The 17034-nt window shown below is 50.2% G+C and overlaps 1 protein-coding gene across 2 annotated transcripts in view; it reads left to right on the top strand.

Annotated features, from left to right (window-relative positions):
* Positions 1 to 17034, top strand: part of PREX1 (phosphatidylinositol-3,4,5-trisphosphate dependent Rac exchange factor 1) — a 204426-nt gene that overhangs the window by 69856 nt on the left and 117536 nt on the right. For both annotated transcript variants that reach the window (XM_016938084.4, XM_016938085.4), the window contains exons 2-3: positions 11460 to 11531; positions 14177 to 14299. In XM_016938084.4, the coding sequence (XP_016793573.2) occupies positions 11460 to 11531; positions 14177 to 14299 (195 nt within the window). The remainder of the gene's footprint in view (positions 1 to 11459; positions 11532 to 14176; positions 14300 to 17034) is intronic.

The raw sequence follows: 17034 nt of genomic DNA, 5'->3' as shown, positions 1-17034 counted from the left end.
TCCACCCATCTCAGCCTCCCAAAGTGCTGGTATTATAGGCGTGAGCTACCGCGCCTGGCCTGCCTGCAGTATTTCATATCAGCCTCACAATAGCCCATGAAGTCAGTAGTTTTATGGTCCCCATCCATGTTATAGATGAGGCCCAGAGAGATGGAGTCAGTTGTCTAGGTCACAGAGCAGTAGGTGGCAGGGGTAGGATTTGAACCAGGTGGCTAGTTCTAGCCTTTGAGCCTCATCCACTCTTACATACTGCTTGCTTAGGAGATACAGTGCCCTTCTAGCAAGGAGTAGGGAGAGTTTCTAAGGGTAGGGAGGGCTTCTGAGAGTTGGGGCATGGGAGGAGGAGGTGGAATGCTGGCCATATCTTTGGCCTCCGCAGGGGAATGTGTATGGGTTCCCCGCAGATGCAGCCTGGATTCAGGTGGGCTAGATGGATAATAGACTGATAATGAACACACATAATGTCCATGGTGACAGGTGCTGTGAGGAAAACAGAGCAGGGATAGGCGTTTTCGATAGGATTGTCTTGGAAAGACTGAATGTGCCTTGGGGCCTTTGCCCCAGCTGTTGACCCTGCCCGTGATGCTGTATCCTCAGATACACGCGATGCTGTTTGCTCCCTGTGTCTGCTCCACGTGAAACCTGCCTCCACGTCTGACCGGGGACTGCCTGTGGTTCCGCAGCCACCTCCTCTGACCTTCAGCCCTGCACATGTAGAGATTTTCCCCATCAGCTCAGAAGTATTTTGGTGTTTTAACAGGCAGCAAGGCCGTCCTGGTGTGTATTAGGAGAACATCTGCTGAAGTGCCTGGCCTGTGTGGCTGCGGTGCTGCAAAGCCCTGTCTTTCACCCCCCCATGCTCAGGGGGCCCTACACCCTCTTTCTTTTTGAGGCTGCATTGCGACACCTCAACCACTCCAGGGCACACCAGAGGGATGCTCCACTGCCAGCACCTGCACTCGTCTGCCTGATGGCTTTGTCTGCTCTGAGCTGCTCTGTCACTTTCAGGGAAGATGGGGAGTGCCAGGATCACCCCCACTGCCCTTAAACTAGTGACAGACAGGGCTGGTGTACAGACTCCCTGGCCTCCTCACTCCCTGAGGGTGGCTGTGAGGTGTGCGTTCGACACGGTCTGTCTGGGGCCTCATGGTGGTAACTTGCTTGGTCTCATACCCTTCGTGGGCTGCCTTCCCTTCTTGGTTCCACCTCCCTGTTGGTGTTTCCAGGGACCACCTCCCACCTCCCACCTCCCAAAGAAACTACTTGTACTCCACTTCTTGCCTCAGGGTCTGCTGCATCTGGGGAGCCACCCCAAGGCTCCTGTCATGGTACACCCGCTAAGATGCACCCACAGCACACACTCCCTGCATTCTCTGTGCACATAGCCACAGGCAGAGTTGATTGGTAATTTTGTAGACATTTAAATCAAGATTTATTCTTTTTGTCAATGCAGTTTTCCTTTTGTATTTGGAGCCAATGCACGTATTTTTAAAGGCCTCCAACATTTCTATAGGTGCAAGGAATGGTGCCAAGGAAATGTGCCCAGGGAAGGGGCCTGGTCTGAGCTGGTCCAGGGGCTACATGGAATTGAAAGTGCCCACCCCTTCACTGGACATTTACTGAGGACTTATTGGGCACCTCCTGTGATCCTGGCTGGATCCTGGGGGCCGGGGGCTCCCACCGTGGGCAGAGGCAACAAGTTATTTACAAGCAGTGTCAGATTTAATCCTCATGTCAGCGACTTGGAAGGTGAGGCTCCATTACACAGATTTTATAGATGAGGCAACTGAGGTGCGAGGCTTGGCTGACTCCAGAGCCTAATGTGTGATTCATGCCCTGTTTTCCTCTTTCCTAAAAAGGGGATGCAGTAGCCCACCTCGTGGGATTGTTATGCAGGACGAACATGCTGACCATCAGTCACCTGCTGAACCCCTTGTTACTGAGCATCTGCTCTGTGTCCAGTCCAGCACGGTTCTAGGTCCAGTGGGTGGACACTGCCCAAACAAGCTGCCACCCTCCTGGGACTGACTTTGTAGGGGACACAGGAACTGTAAGTGAAGAAACAGCTCAGTGCAGGTGGAGGGCAGTGCTGTGGGGGATGGAGGAGGATGAGATACAGTGTGCAGGGGAATGGGTGTCTGTTTCAAATGGAGCAGTCGGGGAAGGCCTCAGAAGAACTGGCATTTGATTCTAGAGGGGAATTGATATGGTTTGGCTGTGTCCTCACCCAAATCTCACCTTGAATTGTAGCTCCCATAATTCCCATGTGTCATGGGAGGGACCTGGTGGGAGGTAATTGAATCATGGGGGCGGGTCTTTCCCATGCCGTTCTCGTGATAGTGAGTAAGTCTCACGAGATCTGATGGTTTTATAAAGGGGAGTTCCCCTACACAAGCTCTCTTGCCTGCCGCCATGTAAGACATAACTTTACTTCTCATTTGCCTTCTGCCTTGATTGTGAGGCCTCCTCAGCCATGGGGAACTGTGAGTCAATTAAACCTCTTTATAAATTACCCAGTCTCTGGTATATCTTTATTAGCAGTGTGAGAACAGACTAATACAGGAATGAATTGAGGGTGGGGCCCTGCAGATATCTGGAGAAAGAGTCTTCCAGGCAAAGGGAACAGCAAGTACAAAGGCCCCAGGGTGGATGGTGCCTTGGTATATTCCCAGGAGGCCTCAGTTGTAGGTTCTTTGTATGCTTTCAGGAAGAAATTAGCCTGTTAAAGATACAATTCAAAGCAATATGTTTGTGCTGTGGACTATATAATGAAATGAGTTATAGATACATATATGGACTTTGTAAATGTGCCATGGGAGTAAAGGAGTAGTAAGTCTGACTTTGTAAAAAAAAAAAAAAAAAAGCTATCTCTTCCCAGTCCTCTCAGAGTATGTCTGTGACTGAATGAGTCAGCGGTGGAATCCTTGGAGAGGATGTTTCAAATCCAAAATTTGGGTCTTTTGGGAAAGCCTCAGTTGGTTCTGAGCCAATGGCTCTCTGTTTCTGGCCCCTGGCACGGACGTGATGAAGGAATGCTAGGTGGGAACAGAGTGGAGAGGGTTTTAATCAGCCTGGGCAGTGGTGTGGGCTCTGGGTGGTGGACATTCTTGTGTTCTGGCCCAGGCTGTGGAAGCTCCAGGCCAGCTTGTGGGAGTCCCCAGGTTTCCAGAGTTGACTCAGAGAAGGAGGGCTGTTCGGCAGCTCAGAGGCTCTTCTGCAGAAGGTAAACCTTTCCATCTCATATTTGCCTTGCCGCTGCTCTGTTCCCCACTGGCGGGCATTGCCTTCCCTGCACAGGGATACACATGTCCAAGGAGGAGAAGACAGAAGCCAGGGGTCCTGATGATTGGGGCAGGTGATGGGGTGGGCGAGAGAGAGCCTGTGTGTTTAGTACCCCTCCCATCCAGAAAAATAAAAACATGCATTTATGTTAAAAATGACTTTTGCTTAAAAAGTAGCATGTTCGTTGTAGAAATCTGGAAAGGGAAATAAATGAAGAAAGAAGAAAATGGAAATTCTTTAGAATGCCCCTCTGTCAGTTAGGATTAGGTTCAGTGGCTTGTGATAAAACCCAAATAACAGTGTCTTAAATGTGATGAAAGTTTATTTCCTTATTCTGTAATTATAGGTGACCCAGGGCGGATATGTTGGCTGTACCATCACTAGGAACATAAGTGCCTACTGAATGCTGCTCTGTTTTCCCCAACACGTGGCTTCTACCTCATGGTATAAGATGTCTGCTTCACTTCCAGGCATCGCATTTGCAATCCAATCAGTAGGAAAAGGGAATAGCAGAAGAGAATCCCTACCCATTCCTCCCCCAACCCACAAGGATACTTTGAAGATTTTGTACATAATATGCCATGTATGCTGTACTGACCTGAACTTAGTTGCATGCCCACACCTAGCTGCAAGGGATGCTGGGAAATACAGTCCTTATTTTTAAATCTGGAGTTCTGTTTCTAAAGGAAAAGCAGAGAATGATATTGGGGGACAGCTAGTAATTTTGGCCACATTCCTACATAGTTTCTTGTAGTATGGGTATTTCCTTCCATACTTCATTTTTCTATGCCTAGGGAGAGAGAATTTAACCAACAGTGAGATTATATTTTACGTACTTGTTTGTAACTTGATTTTTTTTCCTAGTTAAGGATACATCAACAGTCCTTTTCCATGTTATTAAATAGACTTCTGCAAACTATTTTTAGCATGATCATTCCTTGTTGAGCTGGATGGTAATTTATTTAACTAAACCCCCAGTGATGGAATTATAAATCAGATATTGAAGGTAAAGCTTCATGCCACATATGAGATTTATTTTCCCCTGTAGGATAAATACCCAGAACTTGGATGGATGGAGCATAGGATTTGGGCATTTGAAGGGGTCATTGGGCAATTGGGGAGCTCCCCAGACTCTGGGCTATGTGGGGCGGCTTGCAGCAGGCTGTGTAAGCCCCCTTCTGCTGTTATAGCGATTTTATTATCATCGCTCAGATTCCAAGGCCCTTGCTGTTCCATGACACTGTGCTTCCGACTCCCCGCCACCCAGATCATGTTGGGGATGGGGTCCTCAGGGCACCCCCTTTTGTCTTGGCTGTGTTCTGGAGCTCCCCCCACCCACCCCCACTCATCTCTTCCCTTTGCTCCCAGCCCATACCCTGGCCCTCTCAAGTTTCACCATATGTCTGGTGAGGTCACCCCAGCCACGGCAGAGGTGTCCTTGGGGGCAGTCGGGCCCCCTCCCCAAGCAGATCAGGTTGCCAGCATCAGTCTCAGGGAGTGACTTCAAGGCCTCTTTCTGTCCTTTTTATCTCCAGGGAGAGATTTATCCTCCCCAGGCAACAGCAGCCATGGGTTCCAGGCAGATGGCAGCTCCCCAGGGGCACCCCTAAGGGCAGCTGCTACCTGTTTTAAAGGCTGATGCGGTTCATTGTCCACAGTCACTCACTGATGGCGCATGATGGAGACTGTCTGGGTTTAAGGCCCAGCTCCTTCACTTACCAGCCGTGTGGCTTTAAATAAGGTCTTTACTGCGCTGGGCCTTAGGCTCTTCTGTAGAATGGACATAGTAATAACAATGCCTGCCTCCTCGAGTTTGAGGATTAAAACACCTAGAGCAGCACCTGCACATAATGAGGCCTAAAGGTGTAGTTAGTGAGTTAAAAAGGTGTTCTTATTCTAGTTGCCTCTCCCAGCTCGATATCAGCTTACTTTCTGGAGCCTGTTCTCAGTTTCTCCCTGTCTCTCCCATCCTTTCTCCACATACCAGTCTCTCTTGAGCACCTGCTGTGTGCCAGCCTCTGTCCCAGGCGCTGCGTAGATGGCCAAGGAAATTGTCTTCTGCCCTGAGGGAGCTGATACTTTAGTGAGGGAGATGATACTGAATGATCAAACCTATCCATACTTAATTGATAAGAGCACAGCCAATAGCGGAGACGTCTGTGAAGGGTAACAGGGTTCAGGTGGCTATGTAGTGGGTGAGATCCTCTCTTATATGGGTCCAGGGGTGGCCTGTGAGAGGAGGGACCTCTCCTGCCAATTGAATGTCTTGGGAAAAGCTCTGTAGGCAAAGAACAGCACGTGCGAAGGCCTGGATGCTGGGGGCCTGGTGTGTTCAAGAAACAAAAAGGAGACCAGTGTACCTGCAGCTGAGCCAGTGGGGTGAGAAGAGCCCGCATTAGACAGTATTTGGGCGGTGGAAGAGGTTGGATTTTTTTCTAGGTTTTAATTAGAGCCTTTTCTAAGGCAAGGATTTCTTGACCTTGTCACTGTTGTTTGCGGTCAGCTGTGTCTTTGTGGGATTGTCCTGTGCACTGTAGGGTGTTTCGCAGCATCCCTGGCCTCTACACACTAGATGCCAGGAGCACCCCTGTCCTCAGTTGTGACAACCCAAAATGTCTCTAGACATTGGCACATGTCTTCTAGGGGGCAAAATCACCCCCAAGTTGAGAACCACTGGGCTCAGGTTAGGGTGACAGGTGAGACCTGGCCTGGCATCGGGAGACCTGGTTCTAATCTGTGTTTTCTCACCAGTTTGCTGTTTGACCTCAGACCGGTGTCTCATACTCTTGGTATCTCCATTAAGTGGGAGCTTGTTGGAGATGGCAAACTCATCATCCTTCTAACCCTCTCCCTGCCACATCCATGGCAGACATCACTAATCAATTATGATGTGGCTTCCTGCTCAGTCTAGAGCTCTGGGGACCCTGGAAACACTCAGGCCGGGAGCTGAGTAAATAGTCTCTCTGGTCCTTCTCTTATGCCCCAGAAGACCTGGATATATATTTAGAGGAACTTGAACGCCTGGGCTCGAGGAAACATGTGCATCACCTAGAGGAACTTGTATACCCATACCCCAGTCGACGTGAGTATACAGCTGAAAGAACTTACACCTGAGCGCCATTGTTTACAGTAAGGATGTTTGAAACAAGTGTCTGCAGCATGGCAATGGTTACTTCATGCTGTAATTTTGACTAGTAAGCAATGAAATGAACAACCTGAGGTCTGTCTTATTGTGGATTCCCCAAAGAACATGACCCGAGACTGATTCAAGGGCAAATAGCATACTTGGGAGGTCACCCCAGGAAGCATCAATAGGAGAGTGGGGGAGTGAGGCAGGGAGGAGAAGGCAGCCAAGAAAAGTGTGTCATCAAGCGGGTTACCATGGGGGCCACCGGAGCTGAATCCATCAAGGCACTCGGGGAGATAGTGTCCATCGAGTGCCTCAGTTTCCTCATCTGTCTTTTCATGCCAGGTCCTGCTGGCCATCACTGAGGGCTGCTCCCAGGCAGTCTTACTTCTTCAGCACCTCTGGCCTGCCCTGCACATGAGAGCGGGGTCTTCAGGCCAAGAGATGCAGGTGCTGGCAGCTCGATGTGGTGTGGGGTAAGGGTGGGGTCTGGATAGCAGATGTTGCCCGGTGTACATATCAACATGGGTAAATGTGGAAGACATGATGTTGAGTGAGAAAATCAAGTTGCTGAAAGCATGCTACTTATAAAAATGTTGTGAACATGCAAAACAATATTCTCTCTTGCTTATAGATGCACACAGCTTGGTAAGTGGGCAGAGGCATGCGTGGGAATGAGGAGCACCAGCTCCAAGTACCTTGCAGGGAGAGAAGGTGCCCAGTGGCTCACCTCTCTCTGTAATGATTCCTTTCTGCCTTTTCTATTTAATACATGGAGGTTTGATATTTGCATGGTACTGTGGGTAAACTGAACTAATCTCGAGTGCATACTGCTGGGGCTTTGCATATGCAGCGACCTGTGTCTCCACTGCTCAGATCAAGATATAGAACATTTCCAGCACCCCCGAGAGCCTCCTCATCCCGTTTCCAGTCTGTGCCTCCCCCAGACTTGTTGAATTCCTTTTTGCAAATGGTTTCAAGCAAATTCGGTGTAGTGTTAAGATTTGCCAAAGCTGGGTAGTGATGAGTTTGTGGGTGTTTGTTGTTTCTCTCTATTCTTTTCTGTATCCCTGACGTATTTCATCATCATATTCATAAAATGAAGAGGAGGACTTGGGCAGATGTGAGGACAAGTGGTCCAGGCATGGGCAAAGCTTCCGAGGCTGGAGGAGTTTCTCAGGCAGCCCTGGAAATCCTGAGAACAGTATTGTGTCTAAGGGAGGCTTCGGAGATGAGAGCTGCTTTTGACCTGAGTGTTTCAAAGCTGTCAAGCCTTGGACAAAGGAAGAGTCGCCCTGGAGGGTCCCTTTCACCATCCTGCCAGTGCAGGGGACGCCGTGCTGCCTGGAAAAGCCAGTCGTGCCTTGGGCAGCAGGAGGGCTGGGCCCAGAGCCTCTGCTGCCCATTCTTTCCGGGTCACGAGCTGCCCATTGTGGCCTTCACACCGGCTTGTTTGCAGTTCCTCAGTGGGTGGCCCGAGCCTCCCATTGTTGCAGCACAATAGCGGTGGCAGAGCTCGTGTGAAGAAACCAGGACAGGAAGCCCCAATCTAGGCCAGCGGAGTGTGGCACTCCCAGCTTCCTGCCCTCCCTGGCTGTGCTGGGTGAGGCTGCCTTTGTCTCCCTCTAGTCTGGGGAGGCTGGAGCTTGACTTCCTGTCAGTATCCCAGGCCCTGTTAAAACATCCTCTAGGAACCCCAGTCCCTGTCCCCTCCGCTCATTGTCGTTTCAAAAACAGGATCCACAGACTTCCAAGGAGCCTGAGTCGAGGTCTCCGGCATGGGTCAGGCACTGTGCCAGGCACATTCCAAACCTTCCTTTGATTTTCAAGCACCTGCTATTTGCTGAGCACTACATTTGGCCCTGAAGACGTAGCTGTGAACAAGACAGGCAGGGTCCCTGCCTTCAGGGAGCTTCCATTCACTTTATCCCATGACATTCTAAAAGGTGCTGTATTCCTATGATTCCACTGGGAAGAGTAAATGAAGACTTAGAGAGGCTAGTGCACTTTCCTGAGGTCACACAGCAGGAAGGACCCATGGTTGAAACTCAAACTCACCAGTTTCCAAACCTGGCCTCTGTTGTTGGATTGGGGGTTATGGTTTCATCCCAGCCATGATCCCTGCTTATCCTGGCCTTTCCCTTAGGAGCTTGTATAGATTGCTTAACCTCAGTTTCCTCATCTGTCAAATGAGCTCCTAACGCAAGATGGGAAGATAGGAGTTTGCATTAAGAAGAGGAGGGCCTCTTGGCGGAGGTGACATTTGAACTAAGGCTGGATGGATGAGGAGGCTGCTCAGGGCAGAATCGGGGAGAACATCTTGCAAGCAGGAACAGCATATGCAAAGGTCCTGAGGCAGGAGTGTATTTGGCAGGTGGATAGAATCTAGAATGAGAGTGTGGCTGAAGATTATTTATACTGAGGTGTGTGGGAGGATGAAGTACTGGAAGATGAGATCAGAGAGGTTAACAAGGACAAGATCATGGGGACCATGGAAGGATTTGGATTTTAAGTGCAGTGGGAAGCCATGGAGATTTTAAAGGCATGGATTGACTGATCTCCTGTACATATTTAAAGGGATCTCCCTGGCTGTGTGTGTAGAGAACAGACTTTTGGGAGGGTGAAGGGGACCAGGAGGGAAATGGCTGTGTTAGTCCAGGCAGGAGGTGATGATGGCTTGGACTGGGTGGGGGGGGGGTGGCTGTGGAGATGGGGACCAGTGGTTGTAGTATTCAGGTAAAGCTGGTAACATTTGCTGATGTATTGGAAATGGAGTGTCAGAGGAGAGGGGCTGAGGACGGCTAGTGGGTTTTGGCTAGAGCCCTTGAAAGACAGAGGTACCATTAATTAAGTGGGGAAGAGCTCGGTGTGAGTTTGGGAAAGGTCATTAATTAAGTGTTGGACAGGCTGAGTTTGGACATCCAGGTGGAGACACTGAATCTGCAGCTGGAGATAAGAGTCTGGGGGTTTCAGGGGAGAAGTCCAGGCTGGGGATATAAACATGGGGGTCATAAAAAAAGGGGATTTAACCCATTTATGCTGGAGGTTGCAATTTTTTTTTTAAATAAAAAATCAGACCTTGGCAATGACTTTGAAGAGTAGGATATAAGTAACTCCCACAAGCTTAGTGTTGCAGTAATGGAACACTAGGCATAAATGGGTTAAAGCCCCAAGACTGGCTGAGATGGCTCTGCACTCTGTGTGGACAGAGACGAAGCTGCTTCCTGTGTCTTGCCTTCCTCTGTGACTCGCCATGTGGACTGTCATTGCGCCCCCTCCCAAGAGGCTTGAGTCTGGGCAGGTGGCCGGGCTCCCGGGGGCAGGCATGGACGTGTCGTGTCTCTGGGTGATGGAAAGGATCTGACAGCCTTGTGCAGAGGGCTAGCCTCCTCTCTGCTTACCTGCTCTGCTTCCCCTGACCCCAGCACTATCTTGGGCTGTCCCCGCCATCTCTCTTGCACTCAGAGATCTCCCTAGACAAGCGTGGTGAGATGAGACAGGCCCCTGCAGCCCATGTCTTAATCAGCCTGCACCTGGGCTCTGTGACAGGGAGACCATGTGCTCACCTGTAGCAGCCCCCGTGTGGACCCCCAATCTGTCATCCGTCTTGGCAGGGCAGGTGACTGATAGGCCCCACAGCTCCCCGTGGCCCTGTGGCTATGACAGCACCATGAATTCCTTTTCCCAGGGGTCTCCATGTGGCTGCTTCCAGGTTAGCCTACAGCCAGATCCCACATCCTGGAGTTCAGGCAAACCAGGCGGAGGTGGCTGTGGGTGCTGGGCCTCGGTCTCCCTTAGGTGCTGACTCTGCTGTCTCTCCTTTCCCCAACATTTATCCCTGTGACTCTCTCAGCCCATACGTGTGACCCCTCGGCAGCTCTTCTTTCTGCCACTTTTCTACCCACACCACCTGGTGCCAGGCCACCGTCATCTCTTGTTGGCACCATTGCACCCTACTGCCCTGGTCTCCCCACTTTTACGCACAACCCCTAAAATCCAGTTCCTTGCAATAACAGAGGGCTTTTTCACCAACACTTCAAAACTGGGAGACTTTTCTTTTGAAAAAAAAAATCTAATTTCTGGCTTCATTAAAAACCACAACAACACCCAAATCCGAACCTCTGGTGGTCCTGGGCCTGCGGCCTCCCCACGTGACCCCACATGAATGGTGCACCCTCGGCTGCCGCAGCCCCTGTCACTCCTGCCCTGGTGTCGTCACACTCATCTGCTGCGTCTTACAGAGGAGAGACGTGATTTGTCTGTTCCAAGCCCCTGAAAGGGTGGTAGAAGGACCATGGTCCATTCAAACAGTACATTCCTGGCATCTGCAAGGAAGCTTCTTGTGAGATGATCTGGAAGGATCTCTGAGCTATATTAAGTAGAAAATCCAGGTGCGGATCATCCAGTATACGTTGCTATCTTTTGGTGTGTAAAGAGGTTAAAAAAAAAAAAGGAATAGATGTGTATGTGTGTGTGTTTGTTTTTGCATAGATTTTTTGGAAGAATACCCAAGAAACTAGTAGCTGGGGTTCCTGTAGGGGTTGGGGAGGGACTAGATGGTTTGGGGCTGGGGTAAGGAGAGAGACTTTCTGTGTTTTTGCCATTTTATATTTTTGACTTTTGAGCCATGTGACTGTGTTATTACTCAGAGGTTAAATTGTAAAGCAAAGTAAAAAAAAAATTGAAAGGGGAAATGAATTAGAGTCTGAGAGGCGCCCCTGGGTGAGGAAGCAGGTGTGTATCTTTTTGGGCCAAAGGTTCCTCGAGGGCAGGGGCTTTGAGATTTTCTCTGCTGTATCTTCAGGGCCCAGTGCAGGGCCTGGCGTCGTAGGTGCACAGTACACCCCTGGTGACCGTGTGGGAGTGAGGGCTGCTCCAGTGTGTTTAAGGTGTAAGCAGAGCACGTTTTTCCTCGTCCTCTGCCTGTGTCCCTGGACTCGTGGTACCTCCCAGATCCTAGTTGGCATTTGAACTTGAGAGCCTTCTGTAGGGCCGTCCATGGGAGAGCTGGAGACGCGGACACTCACCTCTCTCTGCTTCTCTCCTCCAGGCATTCCTGCATCGCATCCGGCAGAACGTGGCCGACTCAGTGGAGAAGGGCCTCACGGAGGAGAATGTCAAGGTGTGGACGCTGGGGCTGGTCCCTGTTCTAGAGCATCTGTGTTGCTTTGTGCCTTGCTCTTCCCGTGCGATGCTCAGAGGGTGTGCATGCAGGGGGAGACGCATCACCCGCTGGCTGCTGGCCACCAGCTTTGCCCTGCCCCAGCTTGCTCCCTTCAGCCCCTGGAGGCCTCTTGTCCTGTGAGCAAGCTGTGCTTGGTGGATGTCAGCAGGAATTTTTAGCCCCGGGCCCCACTTTCCAACCCAAGACTTTCCCTCTGTGCTCAGTGTGACCCCCCAGTCTTCCGGGCTCCTCGTGTCAGGCCCTCTGGCTTGGAGCCAGTGGAAAACCCTCTCCCAAGTGCCCCCGGGAGCCTGGCACCTCCAGTCCCTCTCCTGGCAGTCCCGACCCCCGCTCCTGCCCTGGGCATCCAGTGTCCAGGCAGGGCTGATGAGTAATTGGGTCCAGTTTGGCCTTGGCCATGGCTCTGGGGAGTTTGAGGAGGAGATCAATAGGCCTTCTGTGTGCATGGCTCAGCCCCAGCCTGGCTCTCCAGGCCTGGCTTTCTGTGTGACCTCACTCTCTGAGCTGCCTTTCAGGCCTCGGGGCTCTGAGGGTCCTGGTGTCCAAGGTGCCCAGTATTTACAGCACACAAAGGACTCGGTCATAGAAGACATTCCCCCCAAACGCCCTGATTAATCTGGACGGTGGCCTTGCATGTTGACAACTCTACACCGAATTATTTGCATAAGAAAGCTGAGTCTTAGAGATGTCAAGGACTTGCTCAAGGTCTCTGCATGGCTCGTCCTGGGGGTGGGGTGGGGTGTGTGTGTGTGTGTGTGTGTGTGTGTGTGTGTGTGTGTGTGTTCACGCACTGGGATCTAAACTCTATGCCTGCATTCATTTATTCACTCATTCATTCAGCAAATATGGCTGAGCACCTCCTGTTTATTCCACTTATTTATTACACTGTTTGTTATAGTTTACAAATTATTTATTATAATTTTAAGCTGTGACTTATTACAGTTTATAAAAAATTACCTTTTTTTTTTAGTGAGGTAGAAGTCTCATATGGTAAAGGGTGCAAACCTTAGTGCTGAATGCAGTGCGTGTCTACGTACGAATGCACCAGTGTACCATGAAAGCAAATGAAGGCAGAGAGCATTTCCCAGCCCCAACTGCCCACTCTGGGTCCCCCTCAGTCAGTCCTCCCTCCCTAAAGGTAATCCCTGGTTCCTAGTACCATGGATTGGTTTTGCCTGTTCTTGAAATTTACATTAAAGTGAGCTCTTTCATGTCCCTGCCTGCCTCTGGGATTTGCCCGTGATGTTGTGTGTAGCTGTGGTTCACTCTTTTTCATTGCTGTGTGGTGTTCCATTGTATGAATGCAACACAGTTTACTTACCCATTCTCCTGTGGATGGATATTTTAGTTATTTCCAGTTTTTGGCTGTTAACAACTATTCTTAAAAAAACATACAATCATGAGGGCCAGGCGAGGTGGCTCACGCCTGTAATCCTAGCACTTTGGGAGGCTGAGGCAGGCAGATTGCCTGAGCTCAGGAGTTCGAAACCAGCCTGGGCAACACGGTGAAACCCTGTCTCTACTAAAATACAAAAAAAGTTAGCCGGGCATGGCGGCATGCATCTGTATTCCCAGCTACTCAGGAGGCTGAGGCAGGAGAATTGCTTGAACCCTGGAGACGGAGGTTGCACTGAGCCAAGTTTGTGCCACTGTACTTCACACTCCAGCCTGGGCGACAGAGCGAGAGTCCGTCTCTAAAAAAGAAAATAATAATAATTTTAAAAATACAATCATAAAAGACTCAAGAGAGGCAAAGTAATAATAATAATTGCTCATTGTGGGGTCTGTCCTGTACATTGCAGGAAGGGTTAACAGCATCCCTGGCCTCTGTCTACGAAACACCCCTTTTCCTCCCAATTTGTGATAACCAAAAATGTCCCTTGACAATTGCCGCATATCCTGTGTGTGTGTGTGGCGGGGTGGTGGGTAAAATTGCCCCTTGTTGGGAACAACTGATCAGAAGGTTAAATTCTAAAATGTAGGATTGCTGGGTCAAATTGTATTAGTGTTTTACACTTTTAGATTGATGTGGGGGAAACAGGGTATCTCATATATTGTTTGTGAGAGTTTAGACAGTGTATTTCTAACCTCCTTCCTTATTGTGTTTTCTTCTACCACGTCATTTTAATGAGTGCATGGAAATATACTTGTAATTTCAACATCGTCCTGTAGCTGGACACAGCAGTTGTGTCTGACTGTGATGAATGTCTGCATACTAAATGTGGAGCTGCTTGCAAGACTTTGACCTTGAGAATATTATTTTATCTGAGCCTTGGTTCTTCATCTGTAAATTGGGCATAACAATAGTTTCTATCTCACAGATTTACAGTGAGGATTGGATTCTATGAATGCGTATAAAGTTCTTAACACAGGATTAGTCACTAATTCCGATTATAGTAAATAAATATTGGTAATATTTCTGTTATTACAAAGATTTCTATTAGTGGTAAACCAGTTCTGGTGTTTGAGAGTTCTTCTTTGACTACAATGTCACCCGCACCGAGTTTTGTATTTTTTCAGTGCTTGGCTTTGCTCTCCCTCCGAGCCTTAACGCTGTCCTCTGGCCTCTCTTTTCCTCACAGGTCCTGTTCTCGAACATCGAAGACATCCTGGAAGTTCATAAGGATTTCTTGGCCGCCTTGGAGTATTGTTTACACCCGGAGCCGCAGTCTCAGCATGAACTTGGGAATGTTTTCTTAAAATTCGTGAGTACTATGCCACTGCCCCTGGTGGACTCTAGTTTTTGAGAAGTGGGCTTCTCCCTGGGTCCCTGCCCCAGCTTCCTCTGTAGGCCTGTCTGGGAGATGGGGTAGCAAGGTGGGCAGGTGGGCCCAGTCTGCATCCCTGGAACTATGGGAAGTAGGTCAGGCCCAGCAGGCTGTGGGCATTTTTAGTGACTCTCCTTTCCCTCAGCTCCACGTAGAGGGTGGGCCCTCACTGAATGCATGTGTCCTGGAGTCCTGTGACCTCCTGGCCTGGCGGGGCCCCTCTGCCACAGTGACCATCAGAGGTAGCTAGTGGCCAAGAAGAGATGGACTTGGCATCAGACAGACCTGGGTTTGAGTCCCGGCTCAGGCACCCACTGGACAGTAAGGGTGTCTGATCCTGGGGTGCCCCGATGGGCTGTTGGTCAGAGAGGCTGACGCTTGTTGCAATAGCCTCTCTCTTCCTGCAAGATTACTAACGCATTTGGAATTGTGGGTGGTAGGCTGGAAGAAGGAAGGCAACTGCTTTTCCATACCCTCTTTTTCTGTACTACCTGGGACCCCCCTCACAGACAGAAGAACCCAAGCTAGCCTCACGGGCATGAGATGTGAGCCAAACTCCTTTGCCTCTCTGAGCCTCTATTTCCTCCTGTAATTGCAAAGTAGGGACAATTCTGTCTACCTCCTAAGGTTGATGGCCAGACTCAGAGGTAAAGCAATCGGGTAGAGAGCGTAGAGCAGAGCTTCTCAGCTGGGGTGATTCTGGCCCCCAGGGGACAATGGGCAATGTCCAGACACATTTTTGGTTGTCCCAGCTCTAGAGTGCTACTGGTTTCTAGTAGGTAGAGGCCAGGGATGCCACCAAACATCCTATAATGCACATGACAGCCCCGACAACAGAGAATCATCTGACCTCAAATGTCAGTGGTGCCAAGGTGGAGAAACTTTGGTGTATCAGCACTCGGCCACTGTTAACTATCGTCGTCATCATCATCATCATCATCATCATCATCATCACTAACTCACTTCTCCAAGGGATCACATCTGAGTGGCCAGAGCCTAAGATGATGGAGCTGTGTGACTTTGCCCTCGGAGGGCAATGGGGGGCAAGTCTCATGTGCGATCAGACGTGCAGACTACCCCAAGATGCAGTCATTCAGCCAAGGGCCAGCCACTCTCTACATGAAAGTGAGGGCAAGGAGAGCTTCTGGCCAGGCTGCTGAGCCACTCATGAACTGTGGTCCTCTCAGCAAGTTGACTGATCTTGTCTGTGCCTCATTGTCCTTTTACCCATAAACGGGATAAATCCAGGACATTGTGAGGATTAAGCAAGATAATACAAGGAGCCTGCTCAGTGCAGCTCCTGGCACAGTAAGTGCTCAATAAATGTTGACGTTATCTTCCTATTCACATAGCAGATGCTTCTCCATCTTTGGAATTGGACAAATAAGAGCACAATGGGGCGCAGGTGGGCTGGGTGCTAGCGGAGGGCATTGAGCAGAGGAGGGAAGTGGTCCACAGGCCCTTTGGCTGCTGTGAGGGGGAGTAGCTGTGGAGGGAGAACTGGAAGCCGGGAGACATCTAAGAGGTTACCCCACCAAGTGAGATGACGGTGCCTCGGACCAGCATGGTAGCAGTGGAGATGGTGAGAAGGGGCAAGTGGCCACAGTGTGCAGTAAAGGTGTTTGAATAGGAAAATGAAAAGGATGGGAGGGACAGTCTGCCCTTTGGGTTCAGAGGAGACAGGAAGTGCTTTTTCTCTGGAGCCAACAGCCAACGTTCAAATCCCTGTTCTACTGCTCGCTAGCCCAGTGACCTTGGGCAAGTCCTTTCACCTCTCAGGGCCTCAGTCTCCAACTCTATAAAGTGGGGGTAACAACAATTCCTGCTGCAGGGGGCTGTCATGAGGATGAATGACCTGGCTCAGCACCGAGCTAATGCCGCGTGTCAGCTGTGAGTGTTACTCTGGCCTGCTTCCTGGAGGGGGTGGGCTTGGGGCTGGCTGTGATGTCATGATCCGAGCTTGGGTAGGATTGTCTGTACTTAGCAAAAGTGGGAGAAAGGGTCCTCAAGGTGCACTGTCCAGTTTGCCAAAAGCCCTGGCCCCCCTCATTCCTTTGGCTTCTCTGCCTGAGCCCCAGAGGCTGTGGGGAAGTGGGTTTAACTCGCTTGTCAGTGAGGAGCCCTGGACCCTGAGGACACAGCGGGGCTATTCTCACCTCTCTCTTTCTGCAGGATTCCTGACTTGCTCAGAGATGCAGCGGAGGGCTGGGGGGCTGGGGACGGGGAGTTCAGTGTGCATGAAGCAACCTCTTTTCCGTGTCCTCTCTTCTGCTACCTGGGACCCTCCTCATGTAGCCTCATCAAACTAGGCACCTGGTGAAGGCTGCACTTACCATCAGAGTCATGACATGTGGAGGGTGGATGTTTAGGCCTTTGTGGGAAGTTTTTCTGTGCTGGGGCCTTCCTGGCATCCACCCTGGGCCTGGGAGATCAAGCATTTTAGAGCCCAGCTACTCGACTTTGCATCCTAGCTCTGCTACTTCCTTGCTCTGGGATCCTGGGAGAATGACCTTACCTCTCTGTGCCTCAGTTTTCTCATCTGTAAAGTGGGTATCACAAAACTCACGTTCTAGGGTGGTTGAGAGAATGAATGACGTTGGTAGAACCTGGCACATAATAAGTGCTCAGGAATTGTTTCTCACTTGGGTAACGTGCGCATCTGTTCACGTGAT

This window comes from Pan troglodytes, chromosome 21 (genome assembly GCF_028858775.2).
Source record: "Pan troglodytes isolate AG18354 chromosome 21, NHGRI_mPanTro3-v2.0_pri, whole genome shotgun sequence".
NCBI classification, from domain to species: domain Eukaryota; kingdom Metazoa; phylum Chordata; class Mammalia; order Primates; family Hominidae; genus Pan; species Pan troglodytes.
This window is presented reverse-complemented; position numbering and strand designations above follow the sequence as displayed.